We start from the raw sequence: 22,167 nt of genomic DNA on the forward strand, positions 1-22,167 counted from the left end.
GACTGAACACGTGCTGTGTGGCCCCGCGCATGCGCACTTCACCAGAAGACATACACACATGGACACCTGGACGCACACAAGGGTTTTATTAAAAAGGATATTAACAATAAGAACAGCTCACTACTCAAAACATTAATTTTGGGAGATGTTAAGACTCGAACCCACAACCTTATGAATTGGAGTCAGCAGCTCTAACCAGCATACTGCTCGAGAAATCAGGACAACATGCAGCACTAATCTGATTTCTTTTTCTTTGGTTATAGTTTTGGAAAAAAGCGCATTTGTTCTGTTATATTTGGATCTTTTGTGAAAGTGTTTCTTTGATAATTGGAATTCAGGCGTCACACATTATACACTTCATGTCTACATTTAGTCAATTATTACTAAAACATGAAAAACGTTTCTGTTTTTACGATGTGTTTACTATACATAGATCATTGTAGACACGGAACACACATGAAATGCAAATGTTCCAATTAACGATATAGTATTTATGAAAGGTGTCATTTTGCCTGACTTCTCACTCTATACAACTCTAAGCAACTCACATGCAGGTAAACAGACTTGAGCTGAGAAAACTGTACGGGGCTGGGGATGTGATAGCATGCTGCTTGCCATTTGCTGCTTATCAACACATTTAAAGAACAAAAGACGCTGACGGAGAGGTGAGAATCGTTATAAGGTGGGACGGATCTACGAGTTTTTTCATAGGCTCTGGTAATTCTAGTGTTAAGTAACAACCACTCAGTGTTAAGGCATTTGCAGGACGCGCTGCGGTTACGCTGCACATGGGAATGCAGTTTATAGCAGTGCAGATTGCTGATGGGACAGGAGACAATTGCTCAAGTATGTTATTATTTGTGCAGGTCTTGGTGACAGCAGCTTGCAACAACAGAAAACGGCGGGGGAGGAGCAGTTTTCAGCTCTCAGCTGGGGCGGAAAGAAAATCCCTGAAGCCAGCATTTGAAAGGTGTTCCCCTGCAACTGAGATAAGCACAGTGATAGTGGAGACCAGCACAATTGGACAATTTGTTTTAAGAAAAGGCACTTTTTAAACTTTGATTTACATTTACAATTGATGTAACTTTGATCCTGATAACATTAAAGGTGAACAGCTATACACTCTATAGGGTAGTGAAACATTCTGCAAAACCAGTAGAAATGAATCTAGTTATTGGGAGCACTCCTTTCAAAGCCCTGTGTTGATTAGTGCTGCAGAGAAAAAAATATTTATATTGGCAAGGCAGTGTACAAGGAAAGAAAACAGCTGCTATAATGTGAGGGTTACTTGTATGTGGTAATGAAGCAAAGTGTAAGTGACAATATGGTGTGCATTTGTATAGTGATGGTCAAATACAACAACTGGTATGAAAAAGTGTCAGGCAGTAGCATAAAAACAGCCAATGCTAAACTGTAAGTAAATGCAGAGTAGTGATAGAAAGGCAAAAGAGTAAAAGTGTTTTCTTCTGTTATTCTGTACTGCACTGCAATCTCTGTATAATTCTGAGGTTTACCCACTATTTAAAAATATGCTACACCAATAGTTAATTCTCAACTTTTGGTAAACATAACCAGTGCTAAGATAGAATATGATTTAGAAATTAAATGTGGAGCAACTGGTGGGTTTGTATAGCCATTGCAGACTGCTGGGCATGAATTGAATAATAGGACTGAAAACTAAGTGAATTAAAGAAATAGGGGAAATAAAAGCAAAACAAGTGTTTGTATATGAAAGCTTTTGAAAGTATCTGAATTAAGAATGAATTGGAATGACCATTTTAGCAGTTAGCTGGAATGAAATTCTCCTTGGTGTTTCAAACAGCATATTCATATCGGGGAATTAGGGAATGGAAAGCAGTGGCTTACCTTCCAGTTTCTGGCGTTCAGTATGTAGAACAAAGGGGTGGAAAATCCAGCTAGTGAGCTGAGTTGAAAGCTGTTTGTTTGATGTTAAGAATGACATACTGAAAAGCCTGTTGTGATTCACACTAACAGCTGGGTAGTTTTTAGGGTCCTGTTAAATGAGCACCAAAGCAGGAAGAGAGATGGGTGACACATATTTGTTAAGCCTGTCTGGTAGGCACAGAGCTCTGGAAGTCATTGTGGAGAAAGGACAGATGGCAGGTATTTTAATAAAATATGTGAGCACTGTCTCTCTCAATACAAAAATTAGTGTTATTTCAATCACTCTGGCTAGGTGGACAATGTATAGCAAACTGCAGCACAATTAATAATTACATTTGATAACAGAGTCTGGATTAAAAGTCTAGGAAGAACAACACCCAGAAAATGAGAAACAGTGGCTGCTGGAAAAATGGACACCAGGCTTAATTTGACTGAAAGTCAGAAAATACTTTCTTGTATCCATTTCTATAGACTTTATTATAAGTGGAATGAACTACAGGCAGTCCCCGGGTTATGTATGAGATAGGGACTGTAGGTTTGTACTTAAGTTGAATTTGTATGTAAGTTGGAACAGGTACATTACTTTAACAAACTGTTGACCAACTGTAATCAAGTGCTCTGCCAATGAATGATGGAGTTTCACCTCTCTTACCTTTTTATTATTTCTACTTTAATTTCCATGGTGATGGCTTTTCTCTTCTTTACTCTTCTTTATCACCAGCACTTGCATTAGATTTGTGTTTCAGAGACATTGTTGAAGGGTGAAGACAAAAGGTACAGATGAGCTCTACTGCACGGCACTGTACAGCAGGAAGGCACCCCTCGTCAGCCTGTCTGATGTACTGACACGAGAGAACTGTACAATGTAGTAGGTCATAGTTAATTTTTAGTTTTTCAATGGGAAAGTGACCTTATTAGAGAAGAACAATAAGAAATTGTAGCAGGCATTTAATATAAACACCAAGTAGTGGAATAAGTCAGATGGATCTAAAAATATTTTTACTGCTAAAGTAGCAAACAGGAGAGGGTGTCCAACTGTTGGGTGCAGCTTTCTGTGGCGATCTGTTGGATGGGAAGACACTTGAGGCCTCAAACAGGATGTTCCAATTTATTCTGGCCAGAATTGGTAGCAGTCGGACCTCTCTACTGATTGAATGAATTGAGCAGGGAAAGGATATAGGTTTATTTGATAGCTGAGATGAAGGCCTCATTTGAGAAAGGGTTTCCTTCCTATGACCATTCAATTTTCTAATCAGATGGAGAGACATTATAAAAACATTTCTGTTTTTGTATAGCAACTCCAATTGTAGCTTTGATAGATGGACTTGTGTTTAGGGACCCAGGGGTGGAGTAAATAGTTAAAATTGTTTAGGTGAGTAGGCGAGTAGGAGACAGCTAAACGGCCTGAGTAAATGTAATACTACACCAGATCAGGGGGTGGCAGAGTGTGCCGACTGTATCTCTCAGTTCCATCCATCCATCCATCCATTATCCAACCTGCTATATCCTAACTACAGGGTCACGGGGGTCTGCTGGAGCCAATCCCAGCCAACACAGGGTGCAAGGCAGGAAACAAACCCTGGGCAATGCGCCAGCCCACCACAGGCTCTCTCAGTTCCTTGCAGACCATTCCCGGGAAATCTCGCCAGGTCCCGGCGCTTCTGTTGAAGTTACTTCAAGCTCCGCCACATCAGATGATGTCACTTTCGGCTCCAGCATAAATGACATCATTTCCTCCACCAACCCTGTAAACCACCATCTTACCTACAACTATTTAGTTTTGGACTCAGTCTTGTAAAAATCTCTGTTCAATAATTTCAAACTTTTGCAGCCGGGATATAATATACAGGTGGCTGCCCCAAATCTTTATAATCTTTATAGAGTTTTTCTTCTCACAGTGGCGTAACCGGCAGGATTTCGATTCCCTGAAGAAATTGGGATAGGACCAAAGAAATAACCAGGTGAGAAAGTACTGGGGCCGAGTTTCTGGATGGGGAGCTTGTCCGGGGGTCATGAATAACTTGGTGCAGGCTCCGCTTTCTAAATATGAAACTGGGCTAATATTTTCTCAAAGGAAGAATATGGATGAGACTTACAGACGCTCTCTGGGAACAACTAGCTCATTGGCTAAGGCCTTTTGAGCTGTCTTGCTTCCAAATGGTGCAGAAGGTAGCCTGTTTATTTTTATCAAAAGGACTCCTCAAAACATTTGCCCAGTCAGTTTGGGGAGACTTCCACAACGTGGAGGAGCTTATAAAGCTCCTAGAAACATCGAAGCCAGCCTCGCAATCTGAGGGAGCAGAACAGTCCTCTAGTGGATTCCATGGGTTATTACATCACACAAATTAGGTCTCTTTCATGTAAACCGGAGCCTGTTCCAAAGTTTCCAGGCCTCGAGGCATGCAACCTGCCGGGGAACAGTTTATGTACACTTGTCAACCCCCTATGGCTGGCACATACGGGAGTAGCAATAGTTAATGGATATAAAGTCGAATCACTCCTTGATTCCGGCAGCAACATTTTCATTGTTGCTTGCTGATATGTATTACCGTGACATTCATTTAATTAATTAATTCAATTAATGTGGTTATTCACCATCATTTTGTGACGAGATTAAATAGTACTGTTCTTTCATGTGAGCAATTTCTTTCATTCTTTGTCAGTAAAATTGATACAATCCGCTGTGGTATTGTTCCAACTGGCTATGAACTTCCTACTGTGAATCATGGCATTGTCTTGGAATCTTTTGATCTTGTCTCACTTCACAGTTAAAAAGTACTATTGACACCCTTAAACCTACTCTTAGTTCTCTCGATATTGTACACCACGCCTCTTAGTGGAAGCGTTTGATGCTTTGGGTCCATCTTTACTAGGCATTATCAATGGTTCTATTAGTGAGGGGGCTGTGCCCTCATTTTTTAAACATGCTGCGGTGCGTCCCTGTCTAAAAAAGGCAGAGTTAGATCCTGGAGTTTTAGCCAATTTTCGCCTGATTTCCCAATTGCCATTTCTGGCTAAAATATTAGAAAGAATTATTTATAATCAATTGGTTGATCACCTTAACTCCAATAATTTATTTGAGACCTGCGGCTTTAGGCGTTATCATGGTGTTGAGATGGCCCTCCTTAAAGTATTCAATGACATCTCTATTACTACTGACTCCTCCTATTATCCTCCTTGATCTGTCTGCTGCCTTTGACACTATTGACCATGAGATATTGCTGTTGCGGCTTGAACATCTTGTTGGGCTTAAAAGGGCTGATCTTAACTGGTTCAGGTCATATCTAATTGGTAGACACCTACAGTGACTTCACATTCCTCTTTTTCATTTACTGTTTCTCTTAAATGTGGTGTTCCTCAGGGATCCATTTTGGGTCCTATTTTATTCTCTATATACCTTCACCCTATTGGAGCTATTTTTAGGAAATTAAACATTTCTTTTCACTGCTATGCTGATGATATACAGGTTTATATTCCCGTCTGCAACTCTGCAATGAATTAACTGCACAACTGTCTTTTTGAACTAAAATCATGGATGGTATGGTGGTTGGCTGGGGGCTGTGCACAGTTGTGAGACCTGGACGGACCAAGAGAAGGACTGTGCCTCCCCAGGACCACAAGAGGGCAGCCGCCCTGCCTGTTTTTTTTGGCCACAAGGTCTGAGCATGGAAGCTCAACCCTGTAAGGGCTCGTGGCCACTGCCAGGGGAGCTGCATGGCCTAACGAGCCCTTCTGGGCGGGAAAGCAGCCACATCTGGAGGAGCAGCCGGAAGTAGGTCAATGAGCACCTGCAGCACTTCTGGGTGGGCTATAAAAGAGGCCGACAGTCACCACTCCGAGCTGCAGTCAGAAGGAAGAGGACAGAGCTCGGTGGAGAGGAGTAGCTGTGGTAAAGGACCTGTAGAAGGACTCAAGAGGGTGATTGGTGCAAGGGCACCATGTCCTATGTGTGAGAACTTTGTAAATAAATGTGTGCTTTTGAAGACATGTAGGTGTCTGTCTATAATAAATAATAATAATCTCTCAACTGAAACCCTCCACCTGCATCCTTGACCCAATACCAACAAGTTTTTTCAAGGAAGTATCAGGCGTGCTAATTGATAATATTCTTGACATTGTAAACTCGTCATTAGATACAGGGGTCTTCCCAGACTGTCTTTAGACTGTTGTAGATAAACCCCTACTCAAGAAAAATAATCTTGACCCCTCCGCTTTTTAATATTTTAGACCCATCTCTAACTTGCCCTTCTTAAGTAAAATTCTAGAGAAGGCAGTTTTTATGCAGTTAAATGACGACCTCAATAAACATGCTATTCTTGATAAATTTCAGTCAGGTTTTAGACTCCTAGATCTGAGTGCCGCATTTGACACCATTGATCACAATATTCTTAGAAATCGCCTTAGTCAATGGGTGGGCCTCTCTGGCAGGGTCCTAAATTGGTTTGAATCCTACCTGGCAGGTAGAAAATTCCTTGTTAGTTGTGGTAATTATAACTCAAAGACGCATGATATTCTATTTGGTGCTCCACAAGGCTCTATCCTGGGTCCGCTGCTTTTCTCAATCTATATGCTTCCATTAGGTCAGATTATCTCAGGGCACAACATGAGCTACCACAGCAATGCTGATGACACTGACTCTCTCGATTCACTAACACAATGTCTTACTTGTATTTCTGAATGGATGAATAGTAATTTTCTCAAGCTAAATAAAGAGAAAACTGAAATTTTAGTGATTGGCAATAATGGATTCAATGAGGTTATCTATACTAATAAAAGGCAAAGCCCTCACTCACCCACTCACTCACTGACTCACTCACTCACTGACTCATCACTAATTCTCCAACTTCCCGTGTAGGTAGAAGGCTGAAATTTGGCAGGCTAATTCCTTACAGCTTACTTACAAAAGTTGGGCAGGTTTCATTTCGAAATTCTACGCATAAGGGTCATAACTGGAAGCTATTTTTCCCCATATAATGTAATGTAATGAAACCTCTTATCTTTACAACGATTGACAAACACGGAATGTAACTTGAACACATCCTACAAATACGAGCCTGATTGAAAGAAATAATGATAATCAAATCATTGATGACAGCAACATTCAATAACACTCACAAAACAATTACTGTATATTGACAATCATGTTACGTTATTTTTAAAATGTTCCCTTTTCTTTTTCATAACTTCTACTTCTCCACTGCGGTACACGGGTATATATATATAAATGTATATATATACCCAGATCTACAACACATACTTTAGCATAGACAAGCCACACGCTGTGGCGCAATTGTAGAGTCTTCGCCTCTAACGCCGACATTCGAGGTTCGATTCCCAAGAGGGGGTGTACTGACTATGTACGCGCGCTACCTGATTCATTTTACCTTCGCATCTCCTTGGTTTGGGACGTATAAAAAAATATTAGGTTAACGCAGAATCATGTTACGTTATTTTTAAAATTTTCCCTTTCTTAGCACAAGCACAGCTGAGAAGCTTCGATGCATGTACTCCATAACGCTTAAAAATAACGCATTTAATCACACTTTCAATTCCAAGCAAACAGGAACTTTTGTCAATGCATGATTTCCTGGTACATCCATTACACTGATGCACACATCACAGCTACAAAAATGTTAGAGTCGGAATAAAGCGCGTTCCTAAGACTGATCATTTCGACTACCCGAGCGAAGCCTTGATAAAAGCATGGTTTTGTGCACACTGAAAAGCAAGCAAAATTAGATGCATTACAGAAAGCGGACTTTGTGGCTCTTACTGGGGATCATTGGACTTCCGTGACCGTTAGTAATTCTAAATACATCTAATTACAAAATGTTCAATGATCACACTGTTTTAGCCTAATGTACAAAATAATTTTGGCTAATGTTACTCAGAGTTTAAAGAGTAAGCTGGTCAAATTACCTTTTATGTTTCTGACTTATTTTTTTAAGAAGAAAACTGCACTTTATGTTGAAATTTTGGTTATTATTATTTAAAGACAATACTATTCTGAAAATGTACTTAAAGTACTTAAACTACCACTTTATTTTTAAGTCTGCCCAATTTTAACCAAGGATGATATTTTTGTTGCTGTTTTGAATTCAAATGCAGTTTAAAAGCTTTTTTTTCAGAAATTAAAACAGCTTCAGTTTACAATATTCATGTCCATGTCTATTATTTGATTCTGTCACCCACTAAAACCGTTTTAAATTAAAAAAAACATTTGCGATTTGGGGCAAATTTACGTGTGCGATTACATACGACTAATCAAGATTAATTCTTACACAGCCTCTAATTATTTGGATTAATTTTTTTAATCGAGTCCCACCCCTAATATATATATATGTAGATATATATGTAGATTTGTATATATATGTGTATATACAGTATATATGTAGATATGTATATGTTGTATATACAGTATGTATATATGTGTGTGTATATATACAGTATGTGTATATATGTATATGTATATATATGTATGTGTATATATATATATATATATATATATATATATATATATGCCAGCAACACTCATGACAATGACAAAACAATTACATTGTCAATCATGTTACGTTATTATTAAAATGTTTCCTTTTCTTTTACTTCTCCGCTGCCAATCGCAGGTATTTTGCTATATATATATATATATATATATAATATAAATAGATAGATATGACAACAACACTCATATCAATGACAAAACAATTACATTAACAATCATCTTACGTTATTTTTAAAATGTTTGCTTTTCTTTTTCATAACTTCTTTAACACACTACTTCTCCGCTGCGAAGCGCGGGTATTCTGCTAGTCAGAAATAAACTTGATGCATTAGGATTAAAAGTCAATTGACATTGACAGTGGATAAAATAAAGACCAGTATTACATGTGTACGTGGGGAAACCCATAAATATAAAACCACCTGATGTTTCATCAGCTATGGAGGATTGTTGAAAAAAACCCAGTGGCGGTCCTGCCAAGCCCAACTTTCGCAGAGATTCTGGGGCGGGACTGGTAAGGCATTAAAAGCAGTGTACTAATTACTACTCCCGGACAAAACTTAGGCCTAGCTATAGGCGGGGATTACTTGACTTCAGCTGTCTCCATGCAGTGTAACCAGCCGGCGGAGAGAGATGTGGAAGTCCAAGAGGTAGACAGGAAGATTCCTTGGCCGTCACAGGTGGACACGTCATCACCCGTGCCTCGACGAGCCGGGAGGAATACCCGCTCCTTGAAGTCTGACCGGACCCTTTCTCTGAAATGCACTTTCAGTTCAGAGAAACGCCAGCTCCTTTCATAAGGGAGCAGTGGAATGATGACTCCCTAAAACATGCAAAAAATGCAGCAGTACTTGTTAAGGGCCAACACACTCATCAGCCCATACCACAAGGTCCTCACTTTGTGATAGAAAATGACCTATTATATTGAATAGCTGAGCATGAGGGGGAGGTGAGAAAGTTGTTGTTAATCCCACAAATTTACCGGCGGCAAGTCTGTGAATTAGCACATGCCCACTTCCTAGGAGGCGATTTGGGAACCAAGAAAACACTAGAGCGGATTACGCTTTGATTTTTTTGGCAAGGAATTAATGAGGAGATTTGCTGTTTTTGCGCCGCTTGTCCAGACTTTCAATTACGGCAAATTCCTAGAAGGGACCAAGCTCCTCTTGTTCCCCTTCCCCTGATTGATGCTCCCTTTGAGAGAATTGGGATCAATATTGTAGGACCCTTAGAGCCCTCAGCCCGAGGACATAAATATATATTAGTCCTCGTTGATTATGCTACTCGATATCCCAAGGCTGTTCCCCTGTGCTCAGCCTCGTCAAAAGCAATCGCACAGGAACTTGTAGGGGTCTTTGTGCAGAGTGGCATCCCTAAAGAGGTCCTTATGGATCAAGGGACGCCATTCACCTCAGAGACATTCAGAGAAGTTGCCAAGTTACTTAAAATAACCATGGTGTATCATCCTCAAACAGACAGTCTAGTGGAAAAATTTAATCAGACTCTCAAGCAAATGCTTCGCAAGGTGGTAAGCGAGGACGGGAGGAACTGGGATCAGCTCCTTCCCCTTATACTCTTTGCCTATTGGGAAGTTCCACAAGCCTCTAGGGGGTTGTCGCCATTTGAATTATTATATGAGGCCAACAACCTCAGGGATTTTTGGATGTTTTGAAAGAAGGATGGGAAGTAGAGACTCTTTTCTCTACCAATACTGTATATTATAGTATATCGCGCAGTTACATGATTGATTTGGAAAAATTCAACCTGTTCTAAAGTCACTTGGAAAAAGTGCAAGCAGCACAGTCCCCTTATTATGATCATGGTAGGACCCTCTGGGAATTCCACCTGGAAGATCGTGTCATCGTATTGGTTCCCACTTCCCATTCTAAATTACTTGCCCATTGGCAAGGACCTTATGAAATTAAGGAGAGGAAAAGACTTGTCGATTTTTTGGTGAAACAACCCAATCGTCGACCGAGCAAGTGGATCTATCATGTGAACTTGCTGAAGCCATGGGAGGAGAGGGATCCTGATCCCATCTCTACTCAGTCCAACTCATTCTTTGCTCACACAGTACACCTAATTTTGATACAGAGTTAAACTCCAAACAGAGAAAGGAGCTTGAAACAGCTATCCTGTCCGTACCATAGGTGGTGAGTGAAAAACCCGGAAGGACCTCTCTGATTGCGCATGACAGGAGCCAGAGTTATTGTTAGAGAGCGGCCCTATCGACTTCCCAAGGCAAAGAAAATAGAAGTGGAGCTTGGAATCAAGCGTATGCTGGAACTAGGAGTAATAAAGGAAAGTTATAGTCCCTGGTCCAGTCCAATTGTCTTGGTTAATAAGCCTGATGGGAGCTGGAGGATTTGCAATGACTTCCGTCAGCTTAATCAAGTCTCCCAATTTGATGCTTATCTGATGCTCTGAGTGGATGACCTCCTTGAAAGGCTTGGCCAAGCAAAATTTTTGACCACACTCGACATGACTAAGGGGTACTGGTAAATTCCTTTAACGGACTCCGTGAAGGTCAAGATCGCATTTAGTATCCCCTAGCAGACACTGGCAGTATTGGGTACTTCCATTCGGGTTACATGGGGCACCTGCAACTTTCCAGCGTCTGGTGGATAGAGTGCTCTGCCCCCATAATGCGTACAGTGCTGCCTACCTGGATGACATCGCCATCTATTCCAGCACATGGAAGGAACACATACAGCAGGTCACTGCGGTGTTACAGACACTCGAAAAAGCTGGGCTGGGGTTTCTTTGGATTGAAAGAAGATAAATATTTGGACTACCTGGTGGGTCGGGGTACCGTAAAACCACAGTGTTTAAAGATAGAAGCCATAATACAATGGCCCCGTCCGCAATCCAAGCAGCAGGTCCAAGCCTTTCTCGGACTAGCCAGGTACTACCGCCAGTTTGTACCTCGGTTTTCAGAGAGAGCAGTGCCCTTGACTGATGTAACAAAGAAGAAGGCTCCAAACAATGTGGTATGGGATGATACGATGGAGACTTGGGTCAAAAGGTGGTTTCTTGACCTTCAACCATGTTAGTATTCACTTATTCATAGTAAGGTCTCTCTTTATTCCAACACTGATGCCCTTTCTCGTTCTCAAGACCTCTCTGAGCGGGCTGCCGTATCGGAGACGGGTCTGGGCTAAGGGGCTTTGTCACACACGTGTGGGTAGGAGACAGCTAAAGGGCCTGAGTAAATGTAATATTACACCAGAGAAGGGGGTGGCAGAGTGTGCTGACTGTCTCTCTCAGTTCCCTGCAGACCATTCCCGGGAAATCTTGCCAGGTCCCGGCACCACTGATGACATCACTTTTGTCTCCGGCGCCTCTGATGACGTCACTTCCGGCACTTCTGATGATGTCACTTCTGGCTCCGGCATTGACAACGTCATTTCCTCCACCAGCCCTTAAAACCACCATCTTACCTCCAAGTATTCAGTCCTGCTTTGGACTCAGTTTTGTGAACATCTCTGTTCAATAATTTCAAACTTTTGCAGCCGGGATATAATATATGGGTGGCTACCTCAAATCTTTATAATGTCTGGAGAGTTTTTCTTCTCACAATAGTAATGTGGCACTAATTTGGAATTGACAAACCACTTGAACTTGGAATAGGTATTTAAAATGTAGGCAGTCCAGTTTTCATCTTGCACACAGCATCACTGTTACTTGAAGAAATAAAGATAACAGCTGCAGAAATAACAGAACACACCAGGAGTTACTAGAGTCAACTAGCCAAGGATTAAGAATGCCTATGGAATCATTATGAAATGGCAATGGCAATGTTTGCAGTATACTGTATTTGATGGGATCCTAGTATAAGAACTACATCTGCTGATATATTTTTCTTTTTTTTCGAATTGTAGGAGCTGTGTAGTACTTCAAATGTCCTTGGTAAGCCAAATCTGCTTGAGGGGCCCAAGTACAAGACAACAGATGAACTACATTCAGGACAAATGAAAGCATGTCGTCTTCTCAGTTATACCTCACTTTTAAAACAGCTGTTCAAACAAAGAAAGGAAGACATGCTGGTGGCTCAGGCTATCAATTACTTTATAACCTGAGAAAGGATGGACATCTAATTATTTTACAGCCTGGGAAACTAAGACATAGCAACATCTCAGAGAACATAAAGTTTTATATATAAAATGGACAGTGGTTTAACTAATTCTATGCATGAAATGTCCTGACACTGCACTCTATGTGGGAGAAACTGGACAAACACTCCACCAGAGAATGAATTTACACAGGTTTCACATTAAACGTGGCAACATAGATGTAGCTTACCACTTCAACAGCCATGGACACTGTGATAGGGACTTTAAAATCACAGTGCTTATGGGCAACTTCAAAACACAACAAGACAGAAAAGAATGGGAAGTTAAACTCATGTTAAAATTTAATACATTACAACATGGCTTAAATAAAGACAAGAGTTTCATGGCGAGATATGAGGATTGTTTGCATCTGTCAGACTGACACAGATAACCTGTGTACAGACCCAAATTGTTTTGAAAAACTCATCACAAACTTCAAAGGACTTTGTTGGACAGTTATCTTATCCAAAGATCTTGACCATACATTGTTCTTCTCTCTCTGTTAAATTAATCTTAGCCTGAAGGAATCTATTAATTTTTTACATTTAAGATTTTTCATTTAAAGATTTACTAATGTTGTTTCTTGTCCTAGTGTGTGTATATAAACACAGGGAACTCCAGTTTCTGTATTACATCTTGCCTGACGAAGGGGCCCTGAGTTGCCTCGAAAGCTTGCATATTGTAATCTTTTTAGTTAGCCAATAAAAGGTGTCATTTTTCTTGGCTTTTCTCTAAAATGGACAGTGAATTCATTTATATTAATGAAAGCCAGCCAATCAGAATATCTAATAATCAAATCTTGCAAAACCACCCGGTAGAATTTTAGAATAAACATGCCTCATCTGAGGAGTAATATAGTAAGGAAGGAGGGAGGAAAAAGGAACAAAGACATCAGAAGAGGACGCTGGCAAAATGCGGCCGTTTCCATCTATTCCTCATAAAAGCATCATGAACAACTTGGAGTGCTAGATCACAAGCCGCCTGCGACTTTCATCGTTATCATCTTTACTTTTTCGTAAGCTTTTCCTAAAGACTATATATATCCAGACTTTTCTATCAGTCCTATTTTCTATTATTCTTTGTTCCACTGCTATTATGATTATTCCTGTAATAAATACCATGCTGCTTTAACTTTCTATGCTTTATCTTAATATCTAGAGTGATCGAAGTAATAAGGTAGATTTCTTTGAGCACCTGGTGCAGCCGGAGCTTTGCCAAGCATGAAGCAAAGAACGGGAATAGGAAGATTTGGCTAATAAACGGACCATCCAAAAGCTGAGGTACTACCTTTTCAGCCATGAGTATACTTGTTACTGACCACACACCTTTACAGTGGAAGGTTTTACACATAGAGTCAAATATGTGGGTTATGAGATGGTCCTAGGATATTCATCCAAATACAAATTCAAGGTTTAGCATCGGTAAGTGTCCCTCCATGCCAATGCCAATACTCTTTTTCTGGTATATGACCTCACTTCCCATGGGCTCACCACCTATGGGAGGGGCCAAGGAGGTCAGGTGCAGTATGAGTTGGGTGCTGGTCAAAGGTGGGGACCTTGGCGGTCCGATCCTCGGCTACAGAAGCTGGTTTTGGGAGGAATGGCCTGCGCGATCTGAACTCGAGCGGTGTTTTGTTATTTGACCTCTGTGCTCATCATAGATTGTCCATAACGAACACTATGTTCAAGCATAGGGGTGTTCATATGTGCACTTGGCACGTGAAAACCCAAGGCCTCAGTTCGCTGATCGACTTTGTGGTCGTGTCATTGGACTTGCAGCCACATGTCTTGGACACTTGAGTGAAGAGAAGGACGGAGTTGAGGCTTCGATGGTGGGGGAGGATGCCGGTTAGGCCTGGTAGGCCCAAATGTGTTGTAAGGGTCTGCTAGGAAAGTCTGGCAGAGATCCCTGTCAGACGTAGCTTCAACTCCCACCTCCGCAGAACTTTGACCAAGTCCCGAGGGGGTGGGGGACATTGAGTCCGAATGGGCCATGTTCCGTGCCTCTATTGTTGAGGTGGCTGACCGGAGCTGTAGCCGTAAGGTGGTCGGTGCCTGTCATGGCGGCAATCCGTGATCCTGTTGGTGGACACGGGCGGTGAGGGATGCTGTCAAGCTGAAGACCTTTTGTCCTGTGGGACTCTGGAGGCGGTTGCTGAGGCAAAAACTCGGGCGTGGGAGGAGTTTGGGGAGGCCATCGAGAACGACTTTCTCAGAAGGGGGAAGCAGTGCAGTGTCAACACTGTATATGGTGGGGATGGTGCGCTGCTGACCTAGACTCAGGACGTTGTGGGTCGGCGGGGGGAGTACTTCGAAGACCTCCTCAATCCCACTAACATGCCTTCCAATGAGGAAGCGCAGCCTGGGGACTCGGAGGTGGGCTCCCCATCTCTGGGACTGAGGTCACCGAGGTGGTCAAAAAACTCCTTAATGGCAGGGCCCCAGAGGTGGATGAGATACACCCCAATTTCCTCAAGGCTCCGGATGTTGTAGGACTGTCTTGGTTGACATACCTCTGCAACATCGCATGGACATCGGGACAGTGCCTCTGGATTGGCAGACCGGGGTGGTGGTCCACCTCTTTAGGAAGGGGGTCCAGAGGGTGTATTCCAACTACAGAGGGATCACACTCCTCAGCCTCCCTGGAAAAGTCTATTCAGGGGTCCTGGAGAGGAGGGTCCGTCAGATAGTCGAACCTCGGATTCAGGAGGAACAGTGTGGTTTTCGTCATGGTCGTGGAACAGTGGACCAGCTCTACACCCTTAACAGGGTTCTGGAGGGTGCATGGGAGTTTGCCCAACCAGTCTACATATGTTTTGTGGACTTGGAAAAGGCATTCTACCCTGTCCCTCGGGGAATCTTGTGAGGGGTGCTCCGAGAGTATGGGGTACCGGATCCCCTGATAAGGGCAGTTTGGTCCCTGTACAACCGGTGTCAGAGCTTGGTCCGCATTGCCGGTACTAAGTCGAACTCCTTTCCAGTGAGAGTTGGACTCCGCCAGGGCTGCCCATTGTCACCAATTCTGTTCATAACTTTTACGGACAGAATTTCAAGGTGCAGCCAGGGTGCTGAGGGGGTCCGGTTTGGTGGACTCAGGATTGGGTCACTGCTATTTGCAGATGATGTTGTCCTGTTTGCTTCATCAGGCCGTGATCTTCAGCTCTCTGAATCAGTTCGCAGCTGAGTGTGAAGCGGCTGGGATTGGAATCAGCACCTTCAAATCCGAGACCATGGACCTCAGCCGGAAAAGGGTGGAGTGCCATCTTGGGGTTGGGAGCGAGATCCTGCACCAAGTGGAGGAGTCCAAGTATCTTGGGTCTTGTTCACGAGTGAGGGAAGAATGGACCGTGAGATCGACAGGCGGATCGGTGCGGCGTCTGCAGTGATGCAGGCTCTGCATCAGTCTGTTGTGGTGAAAAAGGAGCTGAGCCTTAAGGCACAGCTCTCAATTTACCAGTAAATCTATGTTCCTACCCTCACCTATGGTCATGAGCTATGGGGTATTGACCGAAAGAACAAGACTGCTAATACAAGCGGCTGGAATAAGTTTCCTCCGCATGGTGTCTGGGCTTTCCCTTAAAGATAGGGTGAGAAGCTCAGTCATCCGGGAGGGGCTCAGAGTAGAGCCGCTGCTCCTCCGCATTGAGAGGAGTCAGATGAGTTGGCTTAGGCATCTCATCAGGATGCCTCCTGAATGCCTCCCTGGTGACGTCTAACCGGGAGGAGGCCCCGGGGAAGACCTAGAACACGCTGGAAGGACTATGTCTCTCGGCTGGCCTGAGAATGCCTCGGGATTCCCCCAGAAGAGCTAGAAGAAGTGGTCGGGAAGAGGGAAGTCTGGGTATCTCTGCACAAGTTGCTGTCCCCATGACCCGATCTCAGATAAGCGGAAGAGAATGGATGGATGTATACTTCAATACAGTAATCCCTCGTTATATCGCGCTTTGACTTTCGCGGTTTCGCTCTATCGCGGATTTTATATGAAAGCATAACTAAATATATAATGCAGATTTTTCGCTGCTTCGCAGGTTCTGTGGACAATGTGTCTTTTTACTTCCTGTACATGCTTCCTCAGTTGGTTTGCCCAGTTGATTTCATACAAGGGACGCTATTGGCGGATGACTGAGAAGCTAACCTATCAGAGCACGCAGTTAAGTTCCTGCCTGCTGAATGCAGTGTTAACCGGGAAGTCTCGTCTAGTTAATTCAGCATCAACGTGTTTCGCTGTGTAAAGAGTTGTGCTCTTTTGTGTTTATCTTTTTGCATAGTCAAGCCTTTCATTATGGCTCCAAAACGATCTGCTACTGCTTCAGGGGCCGTGCCCAAGCGTAAACGGAAGATGTTAATGATTGCCGAAAAGGTAAACGTTTTGGATTTGTTGAAGGCTACGATTCTTTTTATTTAAAAAGTAGGAAAGGAATATAAGATCTACGGCCGCAGTGTCCTTTTAACCAGGTTGCAAAACAAGTTGTAAGTGGATGTAATAAGGCAGTAGTCCAAATGGAATCTGCTTTAGGGATTTGCATTGAAGACTACCAGAAGAAGAACAACGGCAGTGCTACACAATCGCCTGAAGTGGCTCCTTTAAGGGCTGTAACGCTCTCCTTTGTTGTGCAGTAAAATAAAACTCATTGTTATCGGACAAGTCATCGTGTCATTGTTGGTGAGTACATGTACGTGCGTTTAGTGTCACTGTACACACATTTACTGTATACTATTTTTGTTGCATTGTACGTATTTATTGCTGGTGGCATGTCTATCGTAATGGCTGTAACATGTGATATCGGAGACACTCAATATGTTTAAAATAATATTTAGGTTTTACTGTATATAAACAGTGTGTTTATATACATAATTTCAATGAATCTTACCTAATATCTAAGAGAATACAAAGGGATTATGCTGTATAACTCTGCGGGGAATATTTATAAACAGTGTGGGAGAGTGTATAAGGGCTTAAAATATATATAAAATACCAAAGAAACATATGGTTTCTACTTTGCGGATTTTCACCTATCGCGGGGGTTCTGGAACGCAACCCCCGCGATCGAGGAGGGATTACTGTATTCTAAAAATGTAAAAACTATTTTGCCTTTTAGTGCTGCGAGTAATTGCAGCTTTTTAACCCAAGTCATATTAGCACTGTTACAACATATATCAAAACTTACAGTAAGGCAGATGTCCTGATCATTATACTGAAACACCCATAACTTGTTAAACTGTTAATGATTGTCTTATTTTCAAATGTTTCCTTTTGTTTCAATAATGTGATATTTTTTCTTGATGTTTACCAGTGTTGTCCAGTTTCCTTAAGACATGAATACCAGACAGTACTCACCCTGAAAAATCGGTAGACAATAGTCCATAATCAAATATGTACACTCTGCTTATTTGACAGATTAATAGGTATCCCATTGCAGCTACCAGTGAAAACCTATAAATAAAAACATTATATTATGGATTTTTTCAAAAAATACATTTTGCATAAATTATAGTCATTATTAAAGTGACTTACAAGAGACCGAAGTCAGTTTTTGATATAATCATAACATCACAAAGAAAAAGTAATGTTATTTTGATTTTGGCAACAAAATATACCCCAAAAAGCCTGATGGTATACACTATGGTTTTTCAGACACCTGTCACCTTATAGACAAATGCTAGAAGTAAGAGCTAAAATTTAGAGAGTAACATATTAGCAAGGGCGGCACAGTGGCGCAGTTGTAGCGCTGCTGCCTCACAGTAAGTAGACTTGGGTTCGCTTCCCAGGTCCTCCCTGCATGGAGTTTGCATGTTCTCCCCGTGTCTGCATGGGTTTCCTCCAGGTGCTCCAGTTTACTCCCACAAAGACATGCAGGTTAGGTGCATCCTAAATTGCCCCTAGTGTATGCTTGGTGGGTGTGTGTGTTTGTCCTGTGGTGGGCTGACGCCCTGCCCAGGGCTTGTTCCTGCCTTGCACCCTGTGCTGGCTGGGAATGGCTCCAGCAGACCCCCCGTGACCCTGTGTTAGGATATAGAGGGTTGAATAATGACTGACTGACATACAGTATTAACAATGTAGACACAATAACTAAGTGTAGTAATAACAAATGTAGTTATTATCTAACAAATTACCTTCATATTTTCAAAACTGACCTGGATAAGCAGTTCCACATGTACAGTACTTACATACATCAAAATACAATCAAATTAAAAATAAAAGAGGGCTTTTATAGTTATTGCTTTAGTTTTTTTAGTATTATGAAACTGATGTCATCAGCCACTGTTTCAGGCTATTTTTTCAAGGCTTTGACTGCATTGCTTATAACAGCAAGGTGTAATTGTGTCATGCTACATCTGACATCCTAGCACTGGAATTAAATTAGTTAGGGACAAACCAAACTATCTAGTATACAAATAATATAGTTTCATTACGATTATTTTCTTGTTATACAAAAGTGACAAATTTTGCATGTTTTCAAATATCAAAATACTAATTAAACACTTTGTAACCGTGGAATGAAACTTGTCATTTAGAACAACATAATATTTGAAGAGGAAATGATTACCTGTGTATGCTGTCAACTCCAGCCTTCACCATGATTACATAACAGACAAAGACCAAAATAAAAAAATGCAATGAATACCTAAAAAAGATGAGGAAAAAACTGAAATGAATTTTGTTTAGGATATTTGTAATAAATGTAAAAAAACAATCAGTAATTAAAAAATAATTGGTACTCAACCTTTTTTCAACAGTCTTTCAGACATAGTCGTATTGAACTTTGAATATTTCAAGCTCTTGGAAAGCATTTATATTCTGTAAGAGCCAATCTTAGAAAGTTAAGTTTTGAGTTAAACTCATATTAATGTTTGCCTAATTTGAATTGAATATAAATTTCTTCCATAGTCATAGACAATGGTATATTCTTTTCCCCCCTATAAGTTAGTAACAGACAGAACTTTCTTGCTATAATCTTGCTATAACTGAGATACAGTGTGATAATTGAGTCAGTTGTTGTTTAGAACAGGTCCCAGTACACAGAGACTTAAAAGACCCATTTCCAACTCAGAAATGGGATAGGCATACAGTTTTATTATTTTTTTTTAATTTTATTGTAATCATTCCATACAAATCAATCAATTTTTACAAAAAATAGGATTAAAAAAACAAGACGACCCCAATCCCTGAGAAAGATAACATGGACAACAGGGTAAAACTTAAGGCTTTTAAACATACCTAAATTGACGAGTTTAACAGGCCAATAGAGATGAATGGAGAAGAATAAGAAATGAGGAGATAATTGCTTCTTCTGTGCTTTAAGAGCTTATTCTAAAATATTATTGAATAGATCCAGCCAGGTTTTGAAAAAATTCTGGACAGATCCTCTAACTGAATATTTGATATTTTCAATTTCAAATAGTATAAACCATCAGTTTCCCACTGACTTAAAAGAGGAGAGTTAGGATTCTTCCAGTTTAGCAAAATAAGTCTGCGTGCCAAAAGTGTAGTGAATGCAATCACAGTTTGTTTTTCCTTCTCCACTTTAAATCCATCTGGAAGAACACCAAACACAGCTGTTAATGGGTTAGGAGGGATTGTGACACCAATGCTGTCTGAAAGGCACTTAAAAATTTTGGTCCAAAATGATGTTAATTTGGTGCGGGCCCAAAACAAGTGACCCAGTGAGGCTGGGACTTGGTTGCAGCTTTCGAAGGTTGGATCTTGCCCTGGAAACATTTTGGACAGTTTTAGGCGATACAGATGTGCTAGATATATAATTTTGAGTTGAATAATTGCATGCTTTGCGCATATGGAGCTCGAGTGAAGTCTCTGCATTGCTACTTTCCACTCCTTTTCTGATATATTGATTAAGAGATCTTTTTCCCATTGTCCTCTTGGATCTGTGAAAGGGAGGGACTGTAAAATAATTTTATATATTGCAGAGATGGTGTCTAAGTCCTTGAAATTGAGCAATATTTTTTTTAGCATGGACTAGGGTGCAAGATGAGGAAAATCGGGCAGGTTCTGCTTAACAAAGTTCCTAATTTGAAGATAGTGAAAGAAATGTGTAGGTGGAAAGTTAAATTTGGAATGTAATTGTTCATAGGATGCAAAGATGTTGTCTATATAAAGATCTCTAAGCAATGTAATCCCAAATCTTTTCCAAATATTAAAAACAGCATATGTTTTTGAGGGTTGAAAGAGACGGTTCTCTTGCAGAGGTGCCACAGATAACAGCTTTTGCAGCTAAAACTGTTTTCTACATTGGTTCCATCTTCTGAGTGAGTGAAGCACAATTGGGTTATTAGTATATTGCCGATAATTTGCATTTATTGGGGCACAAAGCATGAAATATAAAGAAGTACTGCAGGATTTTACTTCTATTGCGGACCAGGCCTGTGTATGTTCATCTGTTTGTGTCCAAGTTTTTTAGCTTGTATGTTTGCTGCCCAGTAATTAAACTGAAAATTGGGTAGAGCCACCTTCTGCCTTAGGTCTTTGCAGGGTTGCTCTTTGGATACGTGACTGTTTTGAATTCCAAATAAATGAGGTTATTGTTGAATCCAACTGCTTAAAAAATGATTTATTGATGTATATTGGAATATTTTGAAATAAAAAAAAAAGTTTAGGAAGAATATTCATCTTAACAATGTTAATTCTTCCAGCTGGAGTAAGATTGAGGGTTGACCATCTATGCAAGTGTTCCTTAATTTTTTCCATGCAGACGGCGAAATTTTGTTGATAAAGAGCTTTGTGTTTACTTGTGATGTTTACCCCGAGGTATTTAAACTGATCTGCAATGATAAAAGGTAGGGTGTCTAATCTAATATTATATGCTTGAGAATTCACTGGAAAGAGTACACTTTTATTCAAATGAATTCTTTTCTTAACAAGAACTTTTCCTTTTTTTGTTATTTTAATTTTCTTTTTTGTATGAACTTTTTTACTTTGAATTTTAACTTAAACTTTTAAAAACAAAGATATTTTGTCTGTGGAATCATTTTGGCGCGTCAGGCTTTTGTTAAATCCCATTTTTAAGCTAGAGCTGCTGAACTTTGGTAATTTTGTAGAAACGCAGCTACATATTCATTTTTCCTTTGAATTATGGCACATTTAATTTTTCTTGATTTGTGGTGATCATACTTATAAGTTAGTTAGAAATTAAAAAATGTATTTTTTTCTGCCTAGCGCCCTGTATTGGCAGGGATTGGCTCCAGCAGACCTCCGTGACCCTGTGTTAGGATATAGCGTGTTGGACAATGGATGGATGGTCTTGTTTTAGGATATAAGAAACCAAAACCCCACAAAATAGATTATGCAGATCTGACAGTGTTACATTATGAAATTATTTAAATAAAAAATACTGGACTTATCTACAGTCAACATGAATGTTCTCTATGTAAATTAACATGTTTAATAATTGATGTATCTAATTTGTGCTGCTAATTATAAAATCACACACACAGATACGTTTTTGCTTAATTTGAACAGAATGTAAATTTCACATGGATAGAAGATGGAGGAGTAATAGCAGATCTTTTATGTTATGTGCAGTGATTGAGGACAGGCTGAAATTCATTGCAATTTAATCAAAAACATTACCTAAAGGAACACATTTATTTTTCTTGTGGACTTTACACAATGCCAGAAATTACACTGACACTTGGT

The 22,167-nt window shown here is 40.7% G+C and overlaps 1 protein-coding gene across 1 annotated transcript in view; it reads right to left on the minus strand.

The window, feature by feature from the left end:
• LOC120515454 (lysophospholipid acyltransferase 1-like) overlaps window positions 1-19,155 on the minus strand; it is a 267,682-nt gene extending 248,527 nt beyond the window's left edge. The window contains 2 exon segments of the mRNA XM_039736483.1: window positions 17,854-17,949; window positions 19,064-19,155. Coding sequence (XP_039592417.1) covers window positions 17,854-17,949; window positions 19,064-19,095 — 128 coding nt within the window. The 5' untranslated portion in view covers window positions 19,096-19,155.
• Between the last annotated feature and the right edge of the window lie 3,012 nt (window positions 19,156-22,167).

The sequence above is a fragment of the Polypterus senegalus genome, chromosome 15, assembly GCF_016835505.1.
Source record: "Polypterus senegalus isolate Bchr_013 chromosome 15, ASM1683550v1, whole genome shotgun sequence".
Taxonomy (NCBI): Eukaryota; Metazoa; Chordata; class Cladistia; order Polypteriformes; family Polypteridae; genus Polypterus; species Polypterus senegalus.